Source organism: Chenopodium quinoa, unplaced genomic scaffold (assembly GCF_001683475.1).
Source record: "Chenopodium quinoa cultivar QQ74 unplaced genomic scaffold, ASM168347v1, whole genome shotgun sequence".
Classification (NCBI taxonomy): domain Eukaryota; kingdom Viridiplantae; phylum Streptophyta; class Magnoliopsida; order Caryophyllales; family Amaranthaceae; genus Chenopodium; species Chenopodium quinoa.
The window spans coordinates 293,196-319,919 of NW_018744593.1; the positions used below are offsets into that span (position 1 = coordinate 293,196).

A 26,724-nucleotide genomic window follows, 5' to 3' on the forward strand; every position below is an offset into this window, starting at 1 on the left:
AATTACAGTTTTCTCGAATCAAGATTACATAAAATTGACATGTATATTAATTAAATCACAATATTCATAAAATTCACCAAATCTTGCATATATAAATCATCATCAGCACAAAATTATAGAGCAATTAAAGAAAAAAAAGCTATAAATCTTCAAATTTTAAAATAAATTGCTCACATTAAAATTAAAATTAAATTCGAGCCTGTTAATTGAATTCGCATTAGGGTTAAATCGAAGAATTCTTGACTCCAAAAATCATCATCAATCAAAAATTTTGGTTTCAATTGAGGAGAAAGAAAAGCTAAAGTGTAACGCAGTATTTCTGACAATTTATGTCTTTATATATGACCTTCAATGGACCCCACATAAACCCCAAAAAAATAAAAAAATAAAATTTGCAAATTAAAAAAAATAAATTTATTTTCCTTTTTTTTTTAATACCTCGGAAAAAGAAAAGAAAAGAAAAATAAAAGAAAGACGTCGATAGTTTCCGATCTTTCTCACTTTCTCTCCTCTTTCGATGTTTGATCTCACTCATCTTTGAACAACTGGAAATTTCAATCACTCGAATTTTCTAGCTCGAATTGGATAAAAAGGTTTGATTTCATCAAGTTTATTCAATAATTTTGAGTTTCAATTTACTATAAATTTTTTAATTTTATTTATTTATTTATTTATTTATTTATTTATTTTTTTTGTGGGTAGATTAGGAGTATGAATTTTAATAGACATTTTCATTTTATGCGAGTAAATTTTGATTTTCATAGCTTAAATGTTGATATATGATACTTAGTTTATGATTTGATATATTTTTTATTTATGTTAGTTGAAAATTAGTCGATCTGTTGTTCTTAATTTGTTGTTGAATTATGTAATTTGATTGAAATTTGTAGTTTATTGTGTTGATTTTGATTGATAATCGGAAGTATTGATTGATGTAATGTGAACAGATGTCAGTTCCTCGATCTATGGATAAATCAAGTGCTCTTGAATACATTAACCAGATGTTTCCTACAGGTAATTTCTGTTGCTTTTCTTCTGTTTACCTACATTGGTTGAATTGTATTAGGAATTTGTAGTTCCGTTGATTCGAGTCGTTGAAGTTGGAGTTTGATACATTTATCAGTGTTATTTGGAAAGGGATTGGTGAAATTGTAGTTCAGAACTTCTTATAATTTTGCATTTGTTTGAATGATTGCTGATTGTGTGATAATATTGGTATATCAGAGGCATCGTTATCTGGAGTTGAGCCTCTAATGCAAAAGATTCATGGTGAAATCCGTCGAGTGGATGCTTCCATACTGGGAGCTGTTCGACAGCAGGTAAGGTTTATTGGTCCTTGCGTTATTTGCATTCTACAGTTTTGATGGAAGTATTGATGGATTTTTTATTTATTTTTTACTGGTATGAGTGGTATCTTCACTTTGGTTTCATTTGGTTGGGTGGGAAGCATTTTTGACTGAAATGATGAATTTGATATATGCGGTTTGTAAAGGGGTGGGAAGTAGTTGTACAAGCGGAGATAGTTCCCCAAGGGTGGAAAACATTTTTACCTTTTGCTAGGAGGGAATGGCACATTTATTTTATCATCCCTTGGCAGTAATCCTCGTTTCCAAACTCACTCTCAGTAAACATTACTCTCATATTTTGGATTGGATGGTGATGTATAAATCTTTTTATTTTATTTTATTTTGTAGTAGAATGAGTTTGTTGTGATTTTGTTAAATGAGGCTCTGTTGAGTTCAATTTCGTTTATAGAAGGTTGTTTAAGGAGGTTGAGTGTAGGAAGAGTATTTTTGTTAATAGTCTTCATGAGAACCATGGGCGTTAAATTTTGGGAAAATAGTGTTCAGACGAGGTGACTGAAGATTGCAAAAGGTTGAAGAGTGTAGGAAGAGTATTCTTGTTAATAGGCTTCATGAGAACCATGGGCGTTAAATTTTGGGAAAATAGTGTTCAGACGAGGTGACTGAAGACTGCAAAAGGTTGAAGAGTGTAGGAGGTTGAGTGTAGTAAGAGTATTCTTGTTAATAGGCTTGATGAGAGCCGTGAGTGTTAAATTTTTGGAAACTAGTGTTCAGACAAGTTGACTTAAGATTGCACAAGGTTGGAGAAGGATGGACTGTAATTGATATAGAGGTAAAGTGAGCAATGCAGCTAGGTAAAAATGAATACCTATAGTTTATAAATTTGATATTCTAGATGGATTTTGATTTAGGAGCTTGATCTTCAGCCACGTACAAAACTGGGTAGATCAAACGATGAACTGCATACAAGTTTAAAAGACTACTATTTGTATTTAAAGAACTCCATTGCAGGCTTCTTTCTATCAGGCTTGGTGTGGTTTTGTTAAAGTTGGCGCGTATTAATTTAGGGTGCATAATTGATGTGCATGACCTTGTAGCGGGCTAGAGTCAAAATAAAGTTATGTGAAAGAAGAGTGGGGGCAGTTTAGACCAAGCAATCAACTTTTAATAGAATTTTGAATACATAATATTTTTCTTATGAAGGGTACATGCCTTATTGGAGTTCATAGGATTTATTGGAGGGTTGAAATCTTGGTTGATGTCACAATGATGGTTGTGGAACCACATTTACAGGCAATGCAAATGGCTTGCGGCCATCGTGCCTAATACTATGTCACAGTATGCTTCAAAATCACCCTAGATTTAACATCGTGATATATTTTAAGATAGAAGATGGTCCTTGCAAAATGAGTTGGAAAAGTGGTTGAGAGAAGTTGTGTCTACTAGACACGATCCTTCACACATTGGTGTAAGAATCTGATATTGAATATTTGTGTCATGTGTTCCCCATGTAGTCATTATTTATACTAATTTTTTTTATCATTACAACTTTTTGTTTTTAAATCTTTTTGGGGGTGGGAAAAATGTTTCTTTTTGTTCCTCATCCTCATTGATGCCAATTATGCTGGCAGGGTGGAAGCCGGGCATATCTTTGCCCAGAATGCGCTTAATATTTTATTATTTATTATTTTTTTATTTTTTGTAAAAATAAATACTCCTTCCGTCCCATTATTAAGTGTTCGTTTCTTATATTTCACGGGTTTTAATGAAATTGAAGGAAGTATAAAAAAAACATTTGTGAAGTACATTGGGAATAATTATATAGAGTACAATATTTTGTTTCCAGTGAGAACAATGAAAAAGCATGTGTGAAGGGTATTTAGGGAAGTTTAGTATGTTAAAAGGTATAAAGTGGGGGTATCTAGGTAATTATAAAGCATAAAAAAAAAATCAGATGTGAAATTTATTGATATGGGCTTTTCAAAGGCATTTGGTGAGACAGTGACTGGTGCAAAACTGTTGTATGATCATTTTAAGGGATTTCATGAGGTGAAGAGAAAAAAGCTCATTAGTATTGAGCTGGTGTGAGCAGGCTAGACTTAGCTCATATACAACTTATGAGGAAATGTCCTTAATCTGAAACCAAAGAACTCAAGAATTTATGTGCCATTTCTCAAGTAGGGTGCCTTTTTACAGTTCTTGAACAGTTGAACCTATGTATTTTGGAATCTTCAATTCTTCTAAAACGTGTTTACCTTTTGAGATTCAAATTGTGGCCTTCTTAGTTTAGACCTAATTTTCCTCTTACGCAGTCTCTTTCCATTTTTGGTTGTTGGTTTCAGCAAAGCTTGATTATAATTTCTGTACTAGTAGTGTTCTAGTGTTTAAGGTTTGTTTTGGAAAATGCTACTTGGAAAGGAGTATTAATGAGCATGGTCCTGGACCAAGGCTCCCTTCCCTCACAATATGGGGGTTACTAAGTTATCAGGAGGGTACTAGTTATTGTGAGAGGTGGGAGCACTGGTTCAGGATCATGAAATAAGCTGTGAAAACTTTTCTACTAGCATCAAATCTTCCACTCTCTAGGGTGAAGCTGTGTGTTTTTGAACTCTTAATTTTTGATTGCTAACTTCCTGTAGTTTAGAGTAATTCAGGTACCAAGGCCAAAGAAGATCTTGCTGCTGCTACGCGTGCAGTGGAGGTTTGTACTCCCAATATATGGACTCATATTACTTGACTTTTTACTTAATATATAATGACTGATTGGCTCTAATTCTCTTCTGGATGATTATCCGGAATTGATTGTACCCTAATTTCTGTTCCACTAATTGATTGTTCTGATTGGATTAATTGATTGATCAATTTTAAACAGGAACTCATGTACAAGATACGGGAGATAAAAAATAAGGCTGAACAAAGTGAGACAATGGTTCAGGAGATTTGTCGTGACATAAAGAAGCTCGATTTTGCAAAGAAGCACATAACAACTACTATTACAGCACTTCATCGTCTTACCATGTTAGGTTGGTTTTTTTTTCCTTTTTATTTTCATTGATCTTAGCGTCTCACACATTTAGCATCCAGGACCATTAACTATCTGGTCTTTGCACTTGGAAAAAAAACAGATTTATTGCTTTCTTTTCATATTGTTTTTTGTCTAATTGAGGATCATATAAAGACAATGTACCCACAAGAAAAATTCGTGATAAGTATTTTCCACCTTCACACTTAACTGCAAAACTAATCCAAAGAATCAAATTAGATACTATAACGATTGTATAATCTGTCAAAGATCAAGAGCCTACCATGATACTATCATTCACATATCATACAATACAAACTTTCATTGGTTTTGTTCTATGTTTGAGATGATTTAATGGTTTTATATCTGTAAGTTGCTACTCTTAGAAATGCAGGATTCATGTTTTATTAATCTCTATGTTTTTCATTGTTGTGGTAATACATGAACAATACAATGAACAAACAAGAGTTCCTAGTACTTTGCTCTAGATATTCTTATTAGATTCAACATATTTGTTGTTGCAATGTTTTAACTCATATTCTTTTCAGACAACGCTGCATTAATTTGTATTTGGTGACACATCATGAAGATAAATAAACCCCTCTTGGTTAAAAGTAGTTTTGAATTATGGACCTTTGTTTTTCCTTTTGAATCAAACATGTGTACATAGCAAGCTTTTTTTTTTTTTTTTTTTTTTTTTTTTTTTTTTTTTTTCCCCTTTCTTTTTGGACTTTTTTGGGGAGGGGGTTGGGGTATATGTTACGGCCTTGGTTATTATATATTGTTCTTCTTACATGGAATATGTTGTTAGTGAACACATTTCTGGAGGAACTTTCATATCTTCTAAGTATAGCTATCAAAATCCCAATTTAAACCTTAGAATCTTACGATTTTATGATTTAGGTATGTCCATACAATCCATTTACGATTATACGTTATTTTACACATTTCTCTTTAACCAGAGAAAACCTTACAAATTTAAAACATGCCTACAAAGTTATTTATAAATATATATTGTCAATTATTGGTTGCTTAATGGGCAAACAAGTATATTCTATGAATAATTAGGTTTTTAATTTATAATTTAAATATATTCAGTGACATTTGGATATGATGTCTTGATTATGCAATATGCATGTACGTAAGATTCTACGATTCGATTCTGAGAGCCTTTCCGATTCAAAGTAGAATCTTGATTTTGATAACTTTGCTTCTAAGTCCTTAAAATAAATTGTTCCCATAGATGAAAACACCAAGGCTTCTATATTTTTATTTGGATAGTCTGAAGACTATAGATTCTGACCTCCACAAACTTGCCAATTGCTACACATGTTTTGCTGTTTTCTGGGATGTCATGCTTTATGACTTCATTCACTGTTTCACTCTTATGGCTCTAACAAAGGTATAATTGCTTTAATATCCAATTCATGTAGTTGATGTAGAAAATTTGTATAATATCGCATGGTAATCAGTCAATCAGATTTTTATACTCTATTTCTTAGGTGAGAATAAAGCATGCTAACATAATGTCTTTTAAATGCTTTGGCAGTATCTGCTGTTGAGCAACTTCAAGTGATGGCTTCAAAAAGACAATATAAGGAGGCAGCTGCTCAATTGGAGGTACCAAGCTGCCAGTGGGCAAGCGTTTTTCTTCTATTTAGGAGGTCAATAATTTTTTAAGCTTTTACATTTTTTCCCCTATCTCCTTGGAGGATCCATGGTCCTTCCCACCCGTACATACATTCCTTGTATATATTTTTGGGATTCAGATTTACTATTTGACCTGAATTATGGAAAATATATCATTTCTTTTTTGTTTGGCTGTATTGTTAGCAGATGAATCTTCTCTGTATAGTCTGAACATATTATGTGGTTTTTCCATTGTACGTCTACTTATTGTCTGAAGACTCCAATGTTGCTGAAGGATATACATGCTTTAATGGCATAACTTGCCTCTAATAACACAAAAATTTTAAGTGATTTTTTATGGTTGTGAGGTGTTTGAGTCAACGTTTCTCTCGTGTTCCTTGTCTTATAGGTTCCGTATTTTCTGTTTGATCATTTATTCCTTGTCCCACACATTCCTTATCTTAGTGTGGATGATGTTATCTCTTGATTTGTTTCAGGCAGTAAATCAGTTATGCAGTCATTTTGAAGCCTATAGGGATGTCCCTAAAATAACAGAATTGCGAGAGAAGTTCAAGAATATTAAACAAATCTTGAAGTCTCATGTTTTTTCTGACTTCTCAAGGTACTGCTGGAATTTTTTTCCTTTTTTCATGATATGTGGAGTTGGACTATAATTTATTTGGGAGGTGATAAGGGAAAGAGACTGGTTTCCCTCTTCGTACAATTTGAAGTCCTTCAAAATAATATGTGTTGTACACATTGATCATGAATAAATCCTTATCTGGATCTAGATATATCTGCCTAGATAGAAATTTTACTTTAGCTTGACTATGGAATATGGATTTTAGATTTATTTTTTGGACATGTATATTTGAACTTTGAGAATGATTATAACTTGAATTTGTAAGATGAGAAAACTCACAACTTTTAATGAGGGGTGGTTGATGGTTTGCAAAATCTCAACACATGTTGAATCTGTAAGAATTGGTTTCATTGATGTTGGTTCATTGTATACAGGTATTATTTTATATTGTATATATTATCTCATTTGTTTATTATGTCTTGCAATTTCAGCCTGGGTACTGGGAAAGAGACAGAAGAAACTAATTTACTGCAGCAGCTATCAGATGCTTGTTTGGTGGTTGATGCATTGGAGCCTTCTGTACGAGAAGAACTTGTTAAAATATTCTGCAACAGGGAACTTACTTCCTATAGACAAATTTTCGAAGGAGCTGGTAAGTATCCTTCACTTTTGTCCCTTTATTTTTGATGTAGCCCTTTCTGCATCAACAAAATGATTTGCTCTTTGATTTCTGTAAAAATTGTCGTAAATATTGCTTATTTCTATTTATATATATATTTTAAATTAGAACTTGCAAAGTTGGATAAAACGGAAAGGAGATATGCTTGGATCAAGCGTCGGTTGAGAACAAATGAGGAGATATGGAAAATTTTCCCTTCTTCATGGCATGTCCCTTATTTATTATGCATTCAATTCTGCAAGCTCACGAGGTCAGTGGTCTTGGCCTCTTAAAATTTTAAACTCTATGCATTCAGTAAAATAATTATTTATTCTAGCCAGTGTCACATGTGCTTTTAATTATCACCAATACCTGTATGGTCTTCTTATTTTGGAAATATATGGGTCGATGGATTGACAACATCTAACTGGCTTTTCCTGCTGGCATGCTTTATTTAGTGGATTTTTGATAGTAATTGATTGCTTGACATTCTACCTTTTCGTTTGGACATGTTGTTCTACTTCAATAAGATGCTGTTGAGCATCAAATGTTTAGTTTGATATATGATTTAATGATTTATTCCTATAGGATTAGGCATTGGCTTCTATCTTTTATTTGCTAGTCCACTTACTTACCTCATCGTCATCATATATATATATATAAAAAAAAAAAAAAAAAAAAAGAAAACTGTCATGCATACTTATCCTATATAAATATCTTGTAAAGTGATATTATTTTTCTTTACATTTTTTTGTAACAGAACACAACTTGAGGAAATACTTGATAACATGAAGGAGAAACCAGATGTGGGGACACTGCTGCTGGTAAGGGGTGGATGCTTGATGATTTTCTAATACCTAAATTGTTTCTATATTCAGAAGTGGTCTTATTTCTTATTACCTCTAATTTTGTTCCAACTACTGAGTACTTAATATCATTAGAAATCTTTTGACATTCCCTGGCAATACAGCTTAGCAACACTTTGGAGACTGGTCTGCATGCCTATCTTGGGTTGCTTAAGGACAATTCGACTATGCTCATATGAGTCATACACTCCTTTACCTCATAAAAAGATGAAAAATAATCAAAACCGCAAAATGAAGTTAGGAGGGCTTTTGCTGGCAAAAAAACTAATTTTTAAAGGGGAAAAGCTCTAGCTAAAAAGGGATTATTCACTTACAAAACCAAGCTATAGTTGACTTTGGTCTAACCCAAATCTATACAAATGACAAAATTTCTGTACAATGACACACAATAAAAGTGGGGAAATAAGAGTTCCTTGTCTAAGAAAGTAAGACTTTATTTTATTCCTGGAAGAAACTATAAGAGACCATCGAGGCCAATAAAAGAGGAAGGAAAGCCACTGTCTTAATCCAATTAATTGAATTAGGAAAAAGGCTGTAAAACACTTAACTTTTAATAGAGAAAGCATTCCTCAAATTTACTTTCACAAGTTATCTGGAAAGGCCCTTTTTTTTTTTTTGAACCATAATTCTTTAGACATCTTGACAAATAACTCTGCTCACATAATGCCTCTAACAAAAGCATCTTGATCCAAGGAGATGATGTTTAAAAGCACCAATTTCAATCTACTCAACATTTTGAATATTCATTTTAGGGTAATAGTATAACACGAGACAGGCCTGTAGTCCTCAACACAAACAGTATGTTGTACTTGGTAATGAAATTCATAGAAGTGTCAGTTATTGCCTTTAACAGCTTCCTAGTTTATCATTGTCAATGTATCTTAAAAACCATGTTCTTATTAATGGAGAAGAGCTCTTAATAGTTAACACCCTCTTTTGTGAAAGCAATAAGCAAGACAGATTGGATGTCATAATTGATTATGTAGCCTCTTCTCTCTTCACCCTTTCCAACCACTCAACATACTATTGCAGAAAACATCAGTTACCTTATTGGAATCAGGCACTATATTTAATCACCACTATGTGCTATCCAGCCCTGAATTAATAGGATTCATAATCTTTATAATTCTTATGCTTCCATAAAAGAATGTAATATGTAAATCTCCATCTTGAAACCCATGTGAACCTTCAAATATATTTGAGAAGCTTCAAACTCAGTGTAGAGTCTGTGGACCAGCTTAGAAATCATAGGAAATATTATGGAATATAACCCGACATCTGCACAATCTATATTGGAATGTCCTTATTCAACTTTTTCAGAACGGGCTTTGACCCATGAGCTTAGTTAAATGCCTATACATTGGAGCCTATTAAATAGGATTCCCAACTGATTCTAATAACATCAAGGTTGGATCTTCACCCTCTTTCTGCTACAAAATAATCTATACCAAAATGTCATGTACAGCTACAGAAGCTTATGGGATGTGAGTTCCCTTATGCCCATGGTTTTCTGTCAATATGGCATGATTTTGGTAGAATTTCAAATGGCTGAAAGCCTGATAGCTTGAGGTTCTGTCTATTTCAAATCTTTTATTCTCCTGAGATTTTTATATTCCATTTTCCATATTGTATGCACATTGCTTTCTTTTCTGTTGCTCAATTCGCTCTTGTAAAATTTGATAGGCGCTTCAGCGAACTTTGGAGTTTGAAGAAGAACTGGCAGAGAAATTTGGAGGAAGTTCACCAGCTAAAGAGACTAATCATGACACTGATGACACAGAAAGAGGGCCCAATTTCAGTCAAGCTGTATCAGACATCAAAAAGAAATATGAAAAGAAGCTCGCTGCTAATCAAGGCAGTGGAACTGATGTATGTATTCGGATATAGTGTATTAATTATAAACTCAATTGGAATGTTTGTTCCCCCCTCCCTCCTCTCAAAAAAAAAAAAAAAAAAAAAAACCTTCCCTTCCTGATTTGCTGTCATTGGCTTTTGGATTTGTTATTACAGGAAACCGACGGTCTTAAAGAATTTTCTGTGCCTGGAGCTGGGGTAAACATTTTCAACTTCTCTTTTCATTGTTTTTGACAAAAAAGTTTAGAGCAAGCTTGACTACCCTTTTTGTGAGTTAGTTCAGGAACACTAGCACTCACCTATTATTGTATTTCACTATTTTGTCTCTTTTAAGTTACTGCATTCTATTAAGGAGGAGCTATTGTTAGGATTTGTGGGTAGGTGCACCTATATCTGAATCGATTAACTTTTTATTTGGTTTTTGATGCCTTAAATTGTTTATGTTGGCTGTTCTGTTTACTGGTCGAACAAGAAACGTTATCTAGTAAACCACTAATATTTATAATAATTATATACAAATTATTACTCTGACTTACTCTTGTGCTTGGCATGGAGATGAAAAGTAGTAACAAATGTAGTAATGTTGTATAAAATATTTGGAATTTGGTAGAAAGAGAAGGGGTCAAACAAGAGTAGTAACAAACATTTATTACAATACAACCAAACTATATACTCCCTCCATTCTTTTATGTTCTACTCAGTTAAACTATATACTCCCTCCATTCTTTTATGTTCTACTCAGTTTTTAGAAAATATATGAATGAGCGAGTTTATGATTCACTGAAATAAAGTAAGAGAGGGTAAAAAGGTGGGTGGGTGTAAGAAAATGATGAATAAAGTAAGAGTTAGTGACTTAGTGTGTGGAAAGGTGTAATTATTGTGGGGTAAAAGGGGTAAGATGGTAAAGGGGGTAGGCTTAAAATAAAATAAAGCAAAGTGAGTAGAACAAAAAAGAACGCGCTAAAATGGGATGTGAGTAGAACAAAAAAGAATGGGATGAGTATAAATTTACTTTCTTATTTTGCTCACATTCATAATTTTAACTTCTACAATTTGGGCCTTGGTTGAATTTACCATGGGTTTATTTATTAGTTCCGCTTTTTAAATTTAGTTTTTATTTTATTTATTTATTTATTATTTTTTTTTCCAGTGCGCCTTGATCTTTTTTTATCATTGATTTGAAATTGACCTGATAAGGGTAACTTAACTCCTCAATTGATGAATTTGCAGTTCAATTTCCGTGGAATCATCTCATCTTGCTTTGAACCTCATCTAAACGTGTATGTAGAATTGGAAGAAAAAACACTGATGGATCATCTGGAGAAACTTGTTCAGGTATTATATTAAAATTCATGCCTTCCATTTCCCTTCCACACCCCTGTATATGTTGAAAACTTGAAATGGTATTTATTTTCCTGTGGACACTGTAGGAAGAAACTTGGGATACCGAAGAAGGAAGCCAGACTAATATCTTATCCAGTAGCATGCAGGTACATATAAGTTCTTTGTTCATATATATTCTTGTGAACTTGTTTATTTCGATTGGAATTAGTTTGATAAATTGTATTTAACTGACTTAATAAACTGTTGCACTTAATACTTATTGTGAAGTAACAAATGACTGCTGCATATTGGATTAAAAATTTAAAACAAAATTTCTGTTATCATAACATCCAGCCACTTCCCCCTCTTTAGGGCTGATGCTTTGGGACAGTGTTAATGTATTTGCTGTTTAAGATTGAGTTTGAGAACTCAATTCGCTACCTAATTTTATTAAAATAAGCCAACCACTCATACATATTAATTTGTCTTTTTTCGGATTGCAATCCATGGGGGGATTAGTGAATTAAGAAACACTTTTTTATATTAAAATGAGCCAACCACTCATATGTATAAATTTGTCTTTTTCGGATTGCAATCCATGGGGGGATTAGTGAATTAAGAAACACTTTTTTAGGGAAATGTGTGTGTGGGGTGGGGGTGGGTGTGTGTTTTTTTAACATCTGCAAAACCATGTAGGTGATCTAGGCTAGTTAACATATACAATTGCCAGTTAATGGTTTGCATAAAATGTTCTTTTAAATGTGTTAATGACAACCTTTTCAACATGCAACTAGTAGTTTATGGTATTAATGTTACAATACGGAGTACTAATTAATTTTAGTCTTTATTGAGTTTCCTAAGCAAGAATGATATTCCAAGTTTCAACCTTTTGTACCATTTGTTATATTTAGGCTCTCCTTTCCTTAACTTATTTTTTGCTAAATGAAACATAAAAATCAATCAGTCAAAGCCTTAATCCCATAAGTGGGGAAATGGAACAAAAAAAGAATAAAATAAAATGAAACTGAACATAACTTTCTTTGCTGAATTAACTTGTTTTAACTTGCTGAAAATTTATTTATTTAGTTGAGGAGAACCGAAAAATAGTCATCATTAGTGGTTGAACTTAATCTTGTTTCTATTTTACTTGAAAGTATTCAACCTTTTGTAATAAGAAGTATATAGCAACAATTTTGGGAATTGATGAATTTTACTTTTAATTATTGCACGTGACTACTTGAATACTACCTCAGTTCCTAAATGATTGTTGCAGTTGCAACTTGTAACAGAAACCAGTAAGAATAGGATAGAGTGAGTGTTAAAAGTGGGCTTTGTGTAAGAAAATGAGAGAGTATTGTGAGGTTTATATAAAAATAGTAAGAAAGAGAGTGAAGTAAGCGAGGTATTTGCAGAATTTTTTTGATAGAATATTAAAGCAAAAGTGTAACGAGCAAACAAGAACGGATGAGAGTAGAAAGCGTAACCAACAAAAAGGAATAAAGGATTTTTGTACAAGAGTGAAGTTGTTTAAGGGGTCTTTCCTGTTTTAATAGCATCCAAGGATTTTTTTTTCTTTTTCTTTGTTGTGTAATTTTTTAATCTTATTTGGTTCCACTTTACTTGTGTTAAGCTTTTATTTTTTTGTGTCATTATTTTTTACTTTTTATTTTGAGAAATTCTCTTTGGTAACACTAAATTTTTTAATTTTCTCTTTGGTAAATTGTAAAATAAACTATTATCTTTGGTAAACTTGTATTGTTGATATTAAGTTATATATAACATTAATGATGATTTTTTTAATGAATCTTTAACTATAGTTAGATATTTTTATTTATTAACAATTAAAATAAAGATAAAACCTATAATTCAAATATTTTTTTTAACAAACTTTTTTTTTTAATAAAAGAAAAAACCCCTTCCCACCAGCCATCTCCCTCCACGCCAGCAGCGCCGGCGCCTCTCCCGTGCCGGCGGCCAGCCCTTACCCTGGCCGGCGCACCTGCCTCCCCCATCTTTCTCTCTCCATTATTTTCCCCTTTCTCTTTCCTATTTTCCATAAATCCTTCTTAATTAACCTTCGACTCAATACTACCTACCGAAACCCTTATTTCTTTGGTTGGATAACCTTGGATTGTTGACAGATTCTTTGATATAATCTTGAGTGAGGACAAGGACGTAAGGTCGGCAAAGGGAATTCAGAGGGAGGAGGTAGAAAATTAAAACGAATTACCGCATTTTTTGTCGTCGATAGATGGTTTTGCGGGGGAGTGGGAGGAGGGATGGGAATACGGGGAAAGGAGTGAGCGGTCACCGGCAGAGGAAGGGTGGGGGTCACCGGCGGAGGTGGGGGAGCTGGCACCGCCAGCCAGGGGAGGGGGGGTAACTAGTCAGGTGGTGGCTGCTTTGGGTGATGGTTTGGTTTTTTTTTTTTTTCAAAATTATTTCTAAAATAATTTTATCATTTAAAAACTAAATAATTAACCATGGTTAAGATTTTTATTAAATTTAGCTATTATCTTTGGTAACAAAAAATTCAATGTTACCAATGATAATAACTTTTTAGCCAATTTACCATGGAGAAAAATGAAAAATTGGATGTTACCAAAAAGAATTTCCCTTTTATCTTTTATTATTGTTAACTAACTCAGCTGTGTTGTGATATCTAGGTCTTTCTGATAATCAGACGGAGCTTGAAGAGATGCAGTGCTTTGACAAAGAACCAGACATTATTTAATCTGTTTAAGGTGCCTTTCTTCACTTATCACTGAAGAGAATGGATGTCTTGCCATGCTTTACACCTGTTTTCTTTTTGTGAATGCTTTTGTTTACCAAAGAGATATACATAGTTATGCTGTGCCATAGTAAAATAATAGTTCTGCTAGGGGATTTGTTGAGATTGAACGAGCAGCTTGGCTTAAAACAGACCCTTAGCTAGTTGAGGAAACAGACCCTTAGCTTGTCGTGGTCAGAAGAAAAAAAAATCTAGACTCTCTCAGCTTGTAGCTTGATTTGTGTTAAAGTTTAAAAACTGAAGCCAAGTAAAGACTACTTTTGGCTACAACATTCATGTTGATATGTTTTGGAAGTTACACTATGAGATCTTTTTGAATCATTTCATCTGAAATCTAAACTATCACTCATGAGTCTTATATCATAAATCGTTAATTCTACGTGATGCATGTCTGTCAGAAATATTGTAAAGCTTTAATTCTACGTTATATGTATTAATGTATATGATGAAGAATGAGTGTCTATTTTTGCTTTCATATTTTTGTTGGCTATTGCAAATTTCTATGGGTTATAGGAAGAGATTTAAATTGCAGGGAGAGTGGAACAATTAAACAAGCTGGGGGCGTTAATTGATAATGTGAACCGTCTTGTGCCCTGTTGACTTGTGGCCTTTGTTCATCTTGATATTGGTGTTTCGATTTTTTATACGTGTTGTGATCATCAAGTTGATGCATGCAACTAACAATTTTCTATAGTATTATTGTAGCAACTCGTTTCCCTTGGCTTGTAGCTGATTATATAATTGCTTTGTTAGTTTTAAGAGTTTTAATCATTAATAATTATTTGGAATTGATGTCATTTTGCTTTCTCTTACTAGGTGTTTCAAAAAATTCTTAAAGCATATGCAACTAAGTTGTTTGCCAGACTGCCAAAGGGCGGGACAGGAATTGTGGCTGCGGCCACTGGAACAGATGGACAGATTAAGGTCTGATCTTGTTTTCTTCAACTTCTTGTTTCTGGATTAATTTTTTTTCCATCGCAGCTGACTATAATTTTATTATTTTATTAAATTTATTTGGCTTTTCCGTGCTTTCTTTCACTTTTCAAACAGACATCTGAAAAAGATGAAAGGATGATCTGCTATATTGTGAACACTGCTGAATACTGTCATAAAACGGTGAGTTCGCTTCAGCCAACCTTTGGATGTTCATGGGTTGATATCTTGAATTTTTTGCCTGACAGAAGCAGTTGCACCAATAATTTTGCTGCCTTTCTATAAGATCTTAACTGTCAAAAGCTGTTAAGTTAGATATTTGGAAGCTGATTAAAGAGTTTTGCAATGCGTTTGACTTCTGTTCAATCTGCTGACCCTGTTTTCACAAAGAGAGCCAAATCAATGAGCTATCTTGTCCAAATTATGATTGAATCTAGGTTCATAATGAGCTTTTTATTAACAGCTTAATGCTTCATCTCTTGGTTAACATTATGAATATTGTTGCAGTCAGTTTTTTTTCACTATTTTCTGCTAAGTTTAAATGGTCACCTTAGGAAGAACTTTGGTGATCCTCTTGATAGTAGATTAAAACATGCTTTTGTTACTAAAAACTTTTGTTAATAAAGGACTTTGGTGATCCTAGTGTTAATACTGCTAAGTTCAAATGTAGTGTTAATATAATAAATTTTTTTGTTTACAGTATCATAAAGGAGAGTAATTGTTCATGTTTGTCAGAGAAAGAATTCTCCTTTTCACTAGTCTATTATTATGAGACTTGAGTTCATTTTATTGTCTAAGAGTCTGAATTTATGCTTTTGTATGAGGATAGACCTTGACATTTTTAATTAGTTGTTTCTGCTCTATATACCTTCATTCTCTCTTTCTCTCTGCACTAGTGACATTTTTAATTAGTTGTTTCCGCTTAATATTCTTCATGTTCATGATTGAAGTCTGTAGTTATCAGCTCCATACTGCATTTAGAAGTCTCAAGATACGAGATTTAAATGTATTCAAGACTACAAGTAGAATATCCTGGACCTCAATGTAATAGTTAAGAAATTCCCTTGTGATATCTTGATAGTCTAATCTGTTTCTTTTTTGTTGATAGTCAGGTGAATTGGCTGAAAATATAGCTAAGGTTATTGAACCCGTATTTGCAGATAAAGTTGATATGTCAGAAGTACAGGTAAATTTGTATGCTGATTATTATTATATTAGTTGCAAGACTTCTCCATGTCATATCTTTAATAATATGCAATCAAGCAGGATGAATATTCAGCAGTAATTACAAAATCATTGATAACACTGGTGCAAGGTTTGGAAACTAAATTTGATATTGAAATGGCTGCTATGACGCGTGTTTTATGGGCAACTCTTGAAAGTGTTGGCGACCAATCAGAGTAAAATTTAGTTCCTTTTGATTTGTAAATTGATGTTATTGGCTTATTGTTGTGAACTCAACATGTAATGTGCATCCTTTTCATGCAGGTATGTAAATGGAATAAATACAATAATTACAAGCAGTATACCTATACTTGGGACACTTCTGTCCCCAATTTACTTCCAGTTTTTCTTGGACAAGGTATATTAAGGAGATTAAGTTTGTCTGCTTGTTTCTATTTACTAATTCGTTCATCTATTTTGGTTTCATGAGCATTCTCATGCATAACTTGTTTGTGCTAATGTTAGTCAAGTAAGGACCCTGTTTTTCTTTTTCGCTCCAAAATTTTTGTTGTCAATAGTTTCTTGGATGGTTGAAATCAAGAAGGTGACTTTTAACTTCCTACTAGTTTGCAATTTCAAGGATAAATAATTTCAGTAATTGTATATAACTGTTACAGACTACATGAAGCTGAACATTCTACAGGAAGTTACACTTTCTGCGTTGCTGCCAACCAAACAACTGTATAGCTCCCAAGGCAAACAACTCTATAGTTTCTTACTTTTGAGGAAATTTTACTTTTTGTGCAATTTCATGTCAACTAATCAAGAACTTAATGTATAGTTTGGACTTTGGAGTTGCCTTTTGTTTATAATTTTATCTTTAATAGTTATAGAAATTATCGCCAGAATGGCTGTATCCTGTTTGTTTACTCTTTTGTTTTAAATTTCCTGTTTGTTTCCTGGATACCAAATTGCATAAACCTACTAGTCCGAACCTTTTTTTTTTCTCTAATTTTCCCCTTTTTTCTTTTCAGCTTGCTTCTTCACTTGGTCCCCGTTTCTACCAGAACATTTTTAAATGCAAGCAGATATCAGAAACTGGAGCCCAGCAGGTACTTGGTCAAAATAAGTGTAGATAATTTTCTTGATATTTCTTTGTGATTATTTGTTGAGATGATATCTCCACCAAATCTAGTATTAAAAAGATTTATGGTAAACTCTGATACAAAGTATTGGTAAAAGTTGAGCTGTATCTTAGCTCTTCCATTTCAGATCCTATACTGGTATCAGCTTTTGTGGATTTCAATTTTTTATTTTTATCCTGCAACTTTTTGTGTAACATACGTCATTATTCATGCTAATTATAAGAATGAGTGCATTATATAATGGTCTTGAAATAGTTTATTTGTTTATCCTATATCCTAGTATGTCTTTCTATTTTGTGTGGAGTAGCCAAGTAGATAAAATCTTAACGTCGACAACACAAACATAAAACTCACATGCTGTTCTATTGCAGATGCTCTTGGATACTCAAGCTGTGAAAACAATTCTTTTGGAGGTTCCTTCTCTTGCTAAACAAGTAAGTTATATACTTCACTAATGTGAGATTGTTAACTCCTAGTCTCCAACTATGATACTGCCTTTGCATCCACCGAGTTGTTTTGATTGGGATTCTGGTGGGCATTTATAAATTTCTGCAATAAGTAATCATGTTTAATCTTTGTATGGCAATCGGAATTGTGGTAATGCAATGCTATTTCCAAACTACCATGAAGCTGCATTTTGAGCAAATGAATACTACAAATTCAATTGAGGTCAACAGCTGAACTATGTGGGGCTTCTGTGCTCCTGATGTTTATATAGGGCTGTATAGGTTCATATTATTCTTAAATTATGCTTGTGTTCTTTCCATAATTTTGTTGGTTTTAAAACCAAATAGTAGTAAACTACTTAAAAATTTGACTGGTAGCTATTTTATGTGTGAACTTGTATCCATTTAGTTCCATTGGTATGATTTGTCAGTGGTCGTAAAATAAGCTGGAAATATTTTATTAAAGTACTTGCATCTGTTCCTGGTATCTGAGTTTGGTGCCGAGTCCCACAGCTGTAGCTCTATGTGATGATACTAATCCTTTTCATGATTGATATGTGCATAGACATCTGGTGCTGCTAACTACTCCAAATACGTTAGCCGTGAGATGAGTAAAGCAGAGGCTCTTTTGAAGGTGAGTAAAAGATAATGGTGATCCATATTTGAACACTGTTGCATCGGCTAACTGTCATTTTATTGGACAGGTTATATTGTCTCCTTTAGATTCCGTAGCAGATACTTATCGTGCTTTATTACCGGAAGGAACTACGTCAGAATTTCAGCGAATCCTGGAGCTCAAGGTTATATTTTGTTTTGTTTTGTTTTATTTCTTTGCCGAAAACTTTTTTTCCCTTATATTGTTGCTACAGCTTACTCTACTACCATGTTGTGTGTACGAGCTTCTCTTCCTCATGTCAATAGACAATAGCTTATCTTTCATGCTCTCTCAAACTACTAAACCGCTGCCACCCCATCCAGAGTTTGAGAATGGTAGTTTAACTCCCTTCTTACTTTCTTAGCTATAAATGGGAGCAGCAAATGATACATGGTTTGAGAGTAGAAGCTGTAGTATAGGCCTAGTGGTAATTCTTTTAAGATTAATACCAATGGGAATACCAAGTATTAATTGAAGTATGAAAACTAAAAACTATGTAGTTCAATTTTAGTGACTATTGCCATCCTGCCATATGTTATTTTCCCTGCTTATGTGTTTATTGGCGGCTCACTCTGAAACATGAGTTCTAATGGATTTATTCCTATGCTATTTCTTTCCCCTTTTCAGCTGCACTTTTCTTTTTAATGAATCTGGATTTGATGTCTGTTAAAATGCACTTTTAAATGCAGGGTCTTAAAAAAGCTGACCAGCAAACCATACTAGATGATTTTAACAAACATGGTCCAAGCATCAAGCATCCATCAATGGCCTCTGCTGTTACAATTGCCCCTGCTCTACCTGCAGTGCCAGCTATAAGCAGTCCTGCTACATCAGCTGTTGCTGCTTCTCGAGAGGATGTGCTTGCAAGAGCTGCTGCATTGGGTCGAGGAGCAGCCACTACTGGTTTCAAGAGATTCCTTGCACTAACTGAAGCAGCTAAGGACAGAAAGGATGGGCCTTTCAGAAAACTCTTTAATCCATGAGGATCTTATTATTGGTTGTGCAAAAGGAAAGTCATTTTTTGTCTCAGTTGTCTGTCCATCCTTCTCACTAATCAACTTATACGACCTCATCTCTTTTCCATTTTTGCCTGGAGGAACTCTAAGAAACCATCTTTATTAGCTTGCGGTTGGAGAGGAATGTTGATAATGTATATGCGGTACTTGTTGAATGTGGGTTGTTGATCAATTTTGTGTCCCAGCTGGTTTCTGTGGGTATTTGTTGGTAAAATGCGCTGTTATCTGTAAGTAATTTTGTTTAAATTGTATTAGAGAATTTAGTTTCTCGTGTATTTGATCTATATATCTTTTTTGAATAGATTTTCATATTAATTTTGCAAGTTTTGTACGCCTGAAATATCGTGTTAGGAGTTAATTTTGACAATAATAAACATGCAGCTCTCTTATAAGCTGAAGATGCTGAGTAACTGATTACAATGTCCAGAACGAGTTGCTCTATAAAAAGGTAATAATTCACCCCTTGAATATAAGGAGTCTCAAAAGTTTTAAAAACATTTGTAGTAAAAGAAAGTATATAAAAAAACTTTAAACGAACTAACCGATTATAATTGTTAAATCACCACGCGTTCCCTTCTCACTTCAGATTATTATTTTAGGATGTTACTTTATCTGTAATTCAATGTTATCCTAATGTTGTTTCTTTCATATATTGCGAGTTATTGCTTGTATTACACGGGCCAAAAAACTAGTTACTTTATCTTTGTGAGGTTATTCATTCTAAATAGTTACATTAGTTTAACTAGTTATACTCTTTCCCAAAAAAAAAAAAAAAAATTAACTAGTTATACCATGCTCTAAACTTAGCTTCATTCCTAAACTCTGTCTTTGTTTTTATTTTACTATTATATTGGTGGTTAAATTCGTAAAAACTTTCCAAACATTCATTCATATTCACTAAGTGAAACTACACAGTCACATACTTATTAAAACCCAACCCTAGCTAAATTTGTGAACACATTCATAGTCCAATTTGGTCAAAGAAACTAAAAAGAAGTTCCAAACTAAACTCGAAGTGTTGAAAAAAAAAAAACCTACTACTTTACCTTTATTGGCTCAATGAAAATCGATAAGTTCAAAATCCTGCATCGAAGAACATTTCCATGGAATTATCATCATCAAATCCTTCTTTTCTTTCAATGATCTTCAATGCATGCTGCCAACAATTGATAGGAAGATCCGATGCATAGCAAACACAGTTGTTTGTGCTGCGTTCCATTGGCTCCGTGTACATGAACCGAACAATAACATCGAAAGATGACTGAAACAATTCACAAAGATGAGATAATGATATGAAAGTTTCCACACAAAATAAACTACAAGCTAAGCTACTTAGACTAACTAGCCTGATAGCTTAGCTTTAATAAAATCTTTACAACATGATGAATGAATTAAAATGTTTACACTATCTGTACCAAATTACTTGCAACACTATGATTGAACACGCTTGATTTTATATGTTTGCACAATAAAAAGATCAAAGCGGAGTGTGTAAAAGTGCAATATCAAAACAACGACAGAGAGACTAGTTAAACGTAAGCTAAGTATAAATCCAACAACGAAGTAAATACCAATATTTCAGGTGGAGATGAAAATCGAATGCTATCTAGCTGAGGGAATAGCCAAAGTAAAGCATCCATGATCACTCCAAGTGGTGGTGGTGGTGACTCAATATAAGTCTTTTGTTTGAGTTGCTCTGGCGTTGGTGATCCAAAATAAGTTACTATTTTCAAATGCTTCACTTGATAAAGAGGAAAAAAATAGCTATGGTTTTGTCTCATTTCCATCAACATTGTTGATCCTTTTGGTTTTGATGGACAAATTGACAAACTCGACTAATGAATGTTTTGAGTCTTTGGTGAATAAAGGGTTCAAGCAAAGTTCGTTCCGGAGTAGGAACTTGGATGCGGAGTAGCATTCTCTAAATAGCCTCATGAAAATTTCACGTTCTAGTTTTAATTGTGAGCACTCAATAATATAAAGTCGGAAAGGAACTCAATGACTTATGTTATTAAAAAGACTACTGGAATAAAAGTTAGTTTTAAAAGATAATTTCTTAAAGAAAAGATAATTTATAAAAGTTCTATTTAGTCATCTATTTTTGAATAAAGATAATTATCGAAGATAATTATCTAGTTGTTTTAATATAAATAATAAATTTATCTTTTCAAATAAAATCTTTTTAAACAAACTTTTGATAATCTTTTTAAACAAATATTTGATAAAGTTAGCAAGCAGCGAAAATCTCTGATTATACGTTTTATCATATCTAATGTTTATCAAGTTGTTGAGATAGTGGATTAGTGAGATAAGGCTAGGAAACCTCCTTCATGATCACCATCTGTCAAGATAACTCCACAAGTTGTTAGTGGGATGTTGGCATGTGGACGTGATTATAGTGGAGGTTAATGACTAAGCCTTCTCTATAAATACTCATGCAAACTATCTCAGCAAAACATAACTCTTGAGCATAAAAATTCCAGTAGCCTTCTAATAACATAAAGAGAGTTATTATCCTTCTTATATTCTTGAGTGCAATAGGTATTTGTAATCACAGATTGTATTCAAGTACTTAGGGGTTGGGATTGTGAGTTTGTAAAGTGAGGTCAAGGAAGCTTCGTTGCTGAAGGCTTCTGTGAGAGTTGGGAACAAGTTCCTAGTTTGTGGAACTTGTTAACGGGTTTGAATCTTCACTTGTAAAGAGTTTGATTACATAGTGGAAATTTAGAAAAGCCTATATCTTCTCTCGTCATTATTTCATTTAGTTAAATTCCGCAAAAGTTTTTAGATTTCACCTCAAATACAATTCACCCCCACCTCTTGTATTAGCCAGTTAGACTTTCAGTTGGTATCAGAGCGGGAACTCAGAGCACGCAGGCAACCCTGTTGAGTAAGTTCCTGGGAAAATGGCTTACACAGAGGAAAAGGAATTCGGGAGTACATCCATTCAAAGGCCTCCATTCTTCAACGGCAAATATTATCCTTATTGGAAGGATAAGATGGAAATCTTCATCCAAGCAGAGAACTATCAGGTATGGCGGATTATACAAGTAGGAGATTACGAAATTACGAAAACGAATGCTAACAATGAGGTAATCCCTAAACCTATGGATGAATATGAAAAAACTGATTTCGAAAAATTAGAAATGAATGCTACCGCCAAAAAGTTTCTAATTTGGGGACTTGGACCCGATGAACATACTCGTGTCAAAGGGTGCAAATCCGCAAAGGAAATTTGGGATCTTCTGGAAGTTACACATGAAGGAACGTCAGATGTTAAACGTTCCAAAATAGATATTCTTTTATCTCAGTATGAGCGCTTTGAAATGGGAAACAAAGAATCCATTAAAGACATGTTTACTCGATTTAAAAGTATTACTAACGAACTAACGTGTCTTGGTAAGATAATTCCTATCGATGAGCAGGTCAGAAAGGTCTTAAGAAGTCTTCCAGACAATGACAGATGGAGAGCAAAGGTTGCAGCTGTGCAGGAATCAAAAGACTTCACCAAGTTCAATCTGGAACAGCTTGCGGGTTCCCTCATTACCCACGAGATCCAGTCGAACAATCGGACTCAGGAGACTGTCAAAAGTCAAGGGCTAGCACTAAAAGCTAATGAAGAATCCGATGAGAAATCTGACATTGACGAAGAAGAAGCTGCAATGTTGGTGAGAAGGCTGAAAAAATTCTACCGTAACAACAAGTTTTTAGACAAGAAGAAAGGATACAGTAAAAGAAATCAGGAATCCAAAGCCAAGTCTTCTTGTCACAAATGTGGAAGCACCAACCACTTCATCAAAGAGTGTCCATTATGGGAATCTGAGAAAGGCAAGGGAAAAGAAGCTGATCAAAACAGAAACTCCAAGCCTAACTTTTCTAAAACAAATTTCAGGAAAGCAATGATTTCCACGTGGGGAGAATCAAGTTCCGAAGAAGAGGAACAGGAACACACAGACGATGAAGTAGCCAATCTCTGTCTAATGGCAAAGCATGATGATGAGTTAGTCATTCAACCTAGTTATTTGAAATCTCTCTCAAAGGATAAATTAATCTCTTTATTGTTAGAAACCTTAGAAGAATATAAAGAATTATGTGCAAAACTAAGGCAAGCTGAAAAGGCAACTGGAATTTGTAAAGATCATGTTAAGTATATGAATAGCTTAAGAAATGATGTTCAAGGCAGATTCTTTGAATTGTTAGATAAAAATATTATGCTAAAAGAATCCCTTGAAAGAGTCAAGAGTGAGAATATTATACTGAATATTGAATTGACTCAATATAAAATGCTGTGTACTAACATTGATTCTTGCAGGTCTACTGAAGTTCCTTTAATCATGTTTAATAATGAACTAGAGCATGTTAAGAAAGAGATAAAGGATACTAATGATAAAAATGAAAAACTAGAAAAGGAACTAGAAATTGCAAGAAAAAGTAAAAATACAGCAAGCACGGGTGTTCCCAAGTGGGTAAAGGAAGCTCAGACAAAAAGAACAGAAGGTCTAGGCTATGTTCATAAGAAGAAGTCCACTGGAAAGAAAAAGAAATATGTGAACTTACCTAGTGAGACCGTTTGTTCTTTTTGTGGTAAAAAGGAACATCGCAGTGAAGAATGTACTAAGAAAGCAAATCAGTACAATAAGAATGTGAACTATGTTTGGCAGAAGAAAACTGATTTAAATATGTCAACACAGGAACCCATGAACGAAAGGGTTCCTGCTACTAACCCTTAATTTCTTTTGCAGGTCGCAGTGAGGGGGAACAACTAGTGGTACCTCGATAGCGGTTGTTCTAAGCACATGACAGGAGATGAATCTAGATTTCTCTCACTGACGGCCTATACAGGGGGAACGGTGACCTTTGGAGACAATAAGAAAGGCAACATTGTTGCTGTTGGCAAAGTAGGAAGGTCAAGTTCCCATGCAATTGACAATGTATTTTTAGTCGAGGGTTTGAAGCATAATCTACTCAGTATTTCTCAGTTTTGTGATAAAGGAAACTCTGTAAGCTTTTCTTCTGAAAAATGCAAAATCATCAACAATAACACTGGAAAAATCGTTTTGGAAGGAACTCGTAAAGGGAACACGTATACCGTGGACCTTAACAAAGTTCCAAAATACAATCTATCTTGTTTAAGTGTTATTGAGGATGATCCACTTCTATGGCATAAACGTTTTGGCCATGCTAGTCTTTCATTGCTTGACAAATTAAGGTCAAAGGACTTAGTAATCGGATTACCTTCTATCAAGTTCCTAAATGACAAAATTTGTGAAGCCTGCATCAAAGGAAAGCATGTTCGATCATCGTTTAAATCAAAGCAAATGGTAAGCACCACAAAACCATTGGAAATCATTCATATGGATTTGTGTGGCCCCGTTAGAATTCAAAGTAGAAGTGGAAAAAGATATGTCTTAGTTCTTGTGGATGATTATTCTAGATTTACATGGGTCATATTCTTACATAGTAAAGATGAAACTTTTGATATGTTTATGACTTTCTTGAAAAAGACACAAAAATCAATAGGTAATCAACTTATTCATATGAGAACTGATCATGGTACGGAATTCGAAAATTCCAAGTTTGATGAATTTTGCAGGAAACAGGGAATAAGTCACAATTTCTCAGCGCCAAGAACACCACAACAAAATGGTGTGGTTGAGAGGAAGAACCGAACATTGGAAGACATGGCAAGAACAATGCTAATAGCAAGTGGGCTTCCAAGGAATTTTTGGGCAGAAGCTGTCAACACAGCATGCTATATCATCAACCGAGCCATGCTCAGACCAATGTTAGACAAGACACCTTATAAACTGTTAAAAGGGAGAAAACCTAATATTGCTCATTTAAGAGCCTTTGGATGCAAATGCTTTGTTCACAATAATGATAAAAGAAATCTTGGAAAATTTGATGAAAGGAGTGATGAAGCAGTCTTTTTAGGATATGCATCTAATAGTAAAGCTTATAGAGTTTACAATAAGAGGACTATGTGTGTAGAAGAAAGTATACATGTGATTTTTGATGAAACTAATAATTATAATTGTGTACAGGAATATGCAGATGGAGATTTTGAAATTGGTCTCACTCGTTCAACAGACCAAGATGAAGAATTAACTCCCAGAAAGCAGCCTGTTCGAATTACTGAAAATGCTGAAAAGGAACCTACTGAAGTTCCAAATAATACTGAAGCTTCCGTTCAAAATACAGAAGAAATAAAAAACACAGAAGGCGAAGCAAATGCAGAAGCAGAACACCATGAAGAAATGGAAGAAAGAGCAACTCAAAATAACACTTTTATACCAGCTCAGTCATTCCAACCAAAGCCATGGAAACATCAAAGGTCACACCCCCTGGATAAAATTATAAGTGACCTAAGCAAGGGAGCTCAGACGAGATCCCAACTGAGAAACTTTTGTGCATTCAACGCCTTCCTATCAACACTGGAACCTCGAAATCACAAAGAAGCCTTGGAAGATGCTGATTGGATTGTTGCCATGCAAGAGGAATTAAATGAATTCGAAAGAAACAAAGTATGGCACCTTGAACCTAAACCAAAGAATCAAAAGGTTATTGGTCTCAAATGGGTATACAGGAATAAGCTAGATGAACACGGCACAATTGTAAGGAACAAGGCAAGATTGGTTGTTAAAGGCTACAATCAGCAGGAAGGTATCGATTTTGAGGAGACTTTCGCTCCTGTAGCTAGATTAGAAGCAATTCGTATTTTAATTGCATTTGCTGCATTTATGGGTTTTAAACTTTATCAAATGGACGTCAAATGTGCTTTTTTAAATGGTTTTTTAAAGGAAGACGTCTATGTTGAACAACCACCTGGATTTGAGGATCCAAACTTTCCTAACCATGTTTTTAAGCTTGATAAAGCACTGTATGGATTAAAACAAGCTCCAAGAGCATGGTATGAAAGACTTTCTAAATTCCTTTTACAAAATGATTTCAAAAGAGGAAAAGTTGATAAAACTTTGTTCTTAAAATCAAAAGGAACTCATTTATTAATTGTACAAATTTATGTTGATGATATTATTTTCGGTGCAACTAATGAATCTTTGTGCAAGTACTTTGCCGATTTAATGAGCAGTGAATTTGAGATGAGCATGATGGGGGAACTCAACTTCTTCCTTGGGCTCCAAATTAAGCAAACTAACGACGAAATAATGATCCATCAGCAGAAATATGTGAAGGAGTTATTGAAAAATTACAGTATGGAAAGCACAAAGATAAACCACACTCCCATGGGAACAACCACAAGGTTGGACCAAGACCCCAAGGGAACTAGTGTGGACCAAACAAAATACAGAGGTATGATTGGTTCCTTGTTATATT

At 34.0% G+C, this 26,724-nt stretch overlaps 1 protein-coding gene across 2 annotated transcripts; it reads left to right on the forward strand.

The window, feature by feature from the left end:
- Positions 1-434: 434 nt before the first annotated feature.
- On the forward strand, positions 435-20,562 carry LOC110699569 (vacuolar protein sorting-associated protein 53 A-like). Of its 2 annotated transcripts, XR_002506936.1 has the most exons (26): positions 435-593; positions 948-1,014; positions 1,225-1,319; positions 3,949-4,005; positions 4,177-4,327; positions 5,876-5,946; positions 6,453-6,577; positions 7,030-7,190; positions 7,326-7,467; positions 7,957-8,020; positions 9,746-9,931; positions 10,073-10,114; positions 11,147-11,251; positions 11,347-11,406; positions 13,906-13,983; positions 14,847-14,954; positions 15,081-15,146; positions 16,072-16,149; positions 16,230-16,363; positions 16,452-16,545; positions 17,162-17,239; positions 17,644-17,706; positions 18,284-18,352; positions 18,423-18,518; positions 19,063-19,616; positions 19,771-20,562. XR_002506936.1 is itself a non-coding variant. In XM_021877066.1 (25 exons), the coding sequence occupies exons 2-25, from the start codon at positions 948-950 to the stop codon at positions 19,354-19,356; spliced, it is 2,484 nt and encodes an 827-aa protein (XP_021732758.1). In that variant the 5' UTR covers positions 435-593; the 3' UTR covers positions 19,357-19,712. The 2 variants fall into 2 exon arrangements, 1 of the variants encoding a protein (XP_021732758.1); XM_021877066.1 differs by lacking the exon at positions 19,771-20,562 and having other exon boundaries at positions 19,063-19,712.
- Positions 20,563-26,724: the final 6,162 nt, after the last annotated feature.

What these genes read in the sequence shown, in the direction of transcription:
- LOC110699569 (XM_021877066.1), top strand. Translation starts at nt 948, where the DNA reads ATGTCAGTTCCTCGATCTATGGATAAATCAAGTGCTCTTGAATACATT. An exon ending in TTTCTGTGCCTGGAGCTGGG is followed by an intron (nt 10,115 to 11,146) that starts GTAAACATTTTC and finishes ATGAATTTGCAG; the next exon opens with TTCAATTTCCGTGGAATCAT. An exon ending in TCCAGTTTTTCTTGGACAAG is followed by an intron (nt 16,546 to 17,161) that starts GTATATTAAGGA and finishes TTTTCTTTTCAG; the next exon opens with CTTGCTTCTTCACTTGGTCC.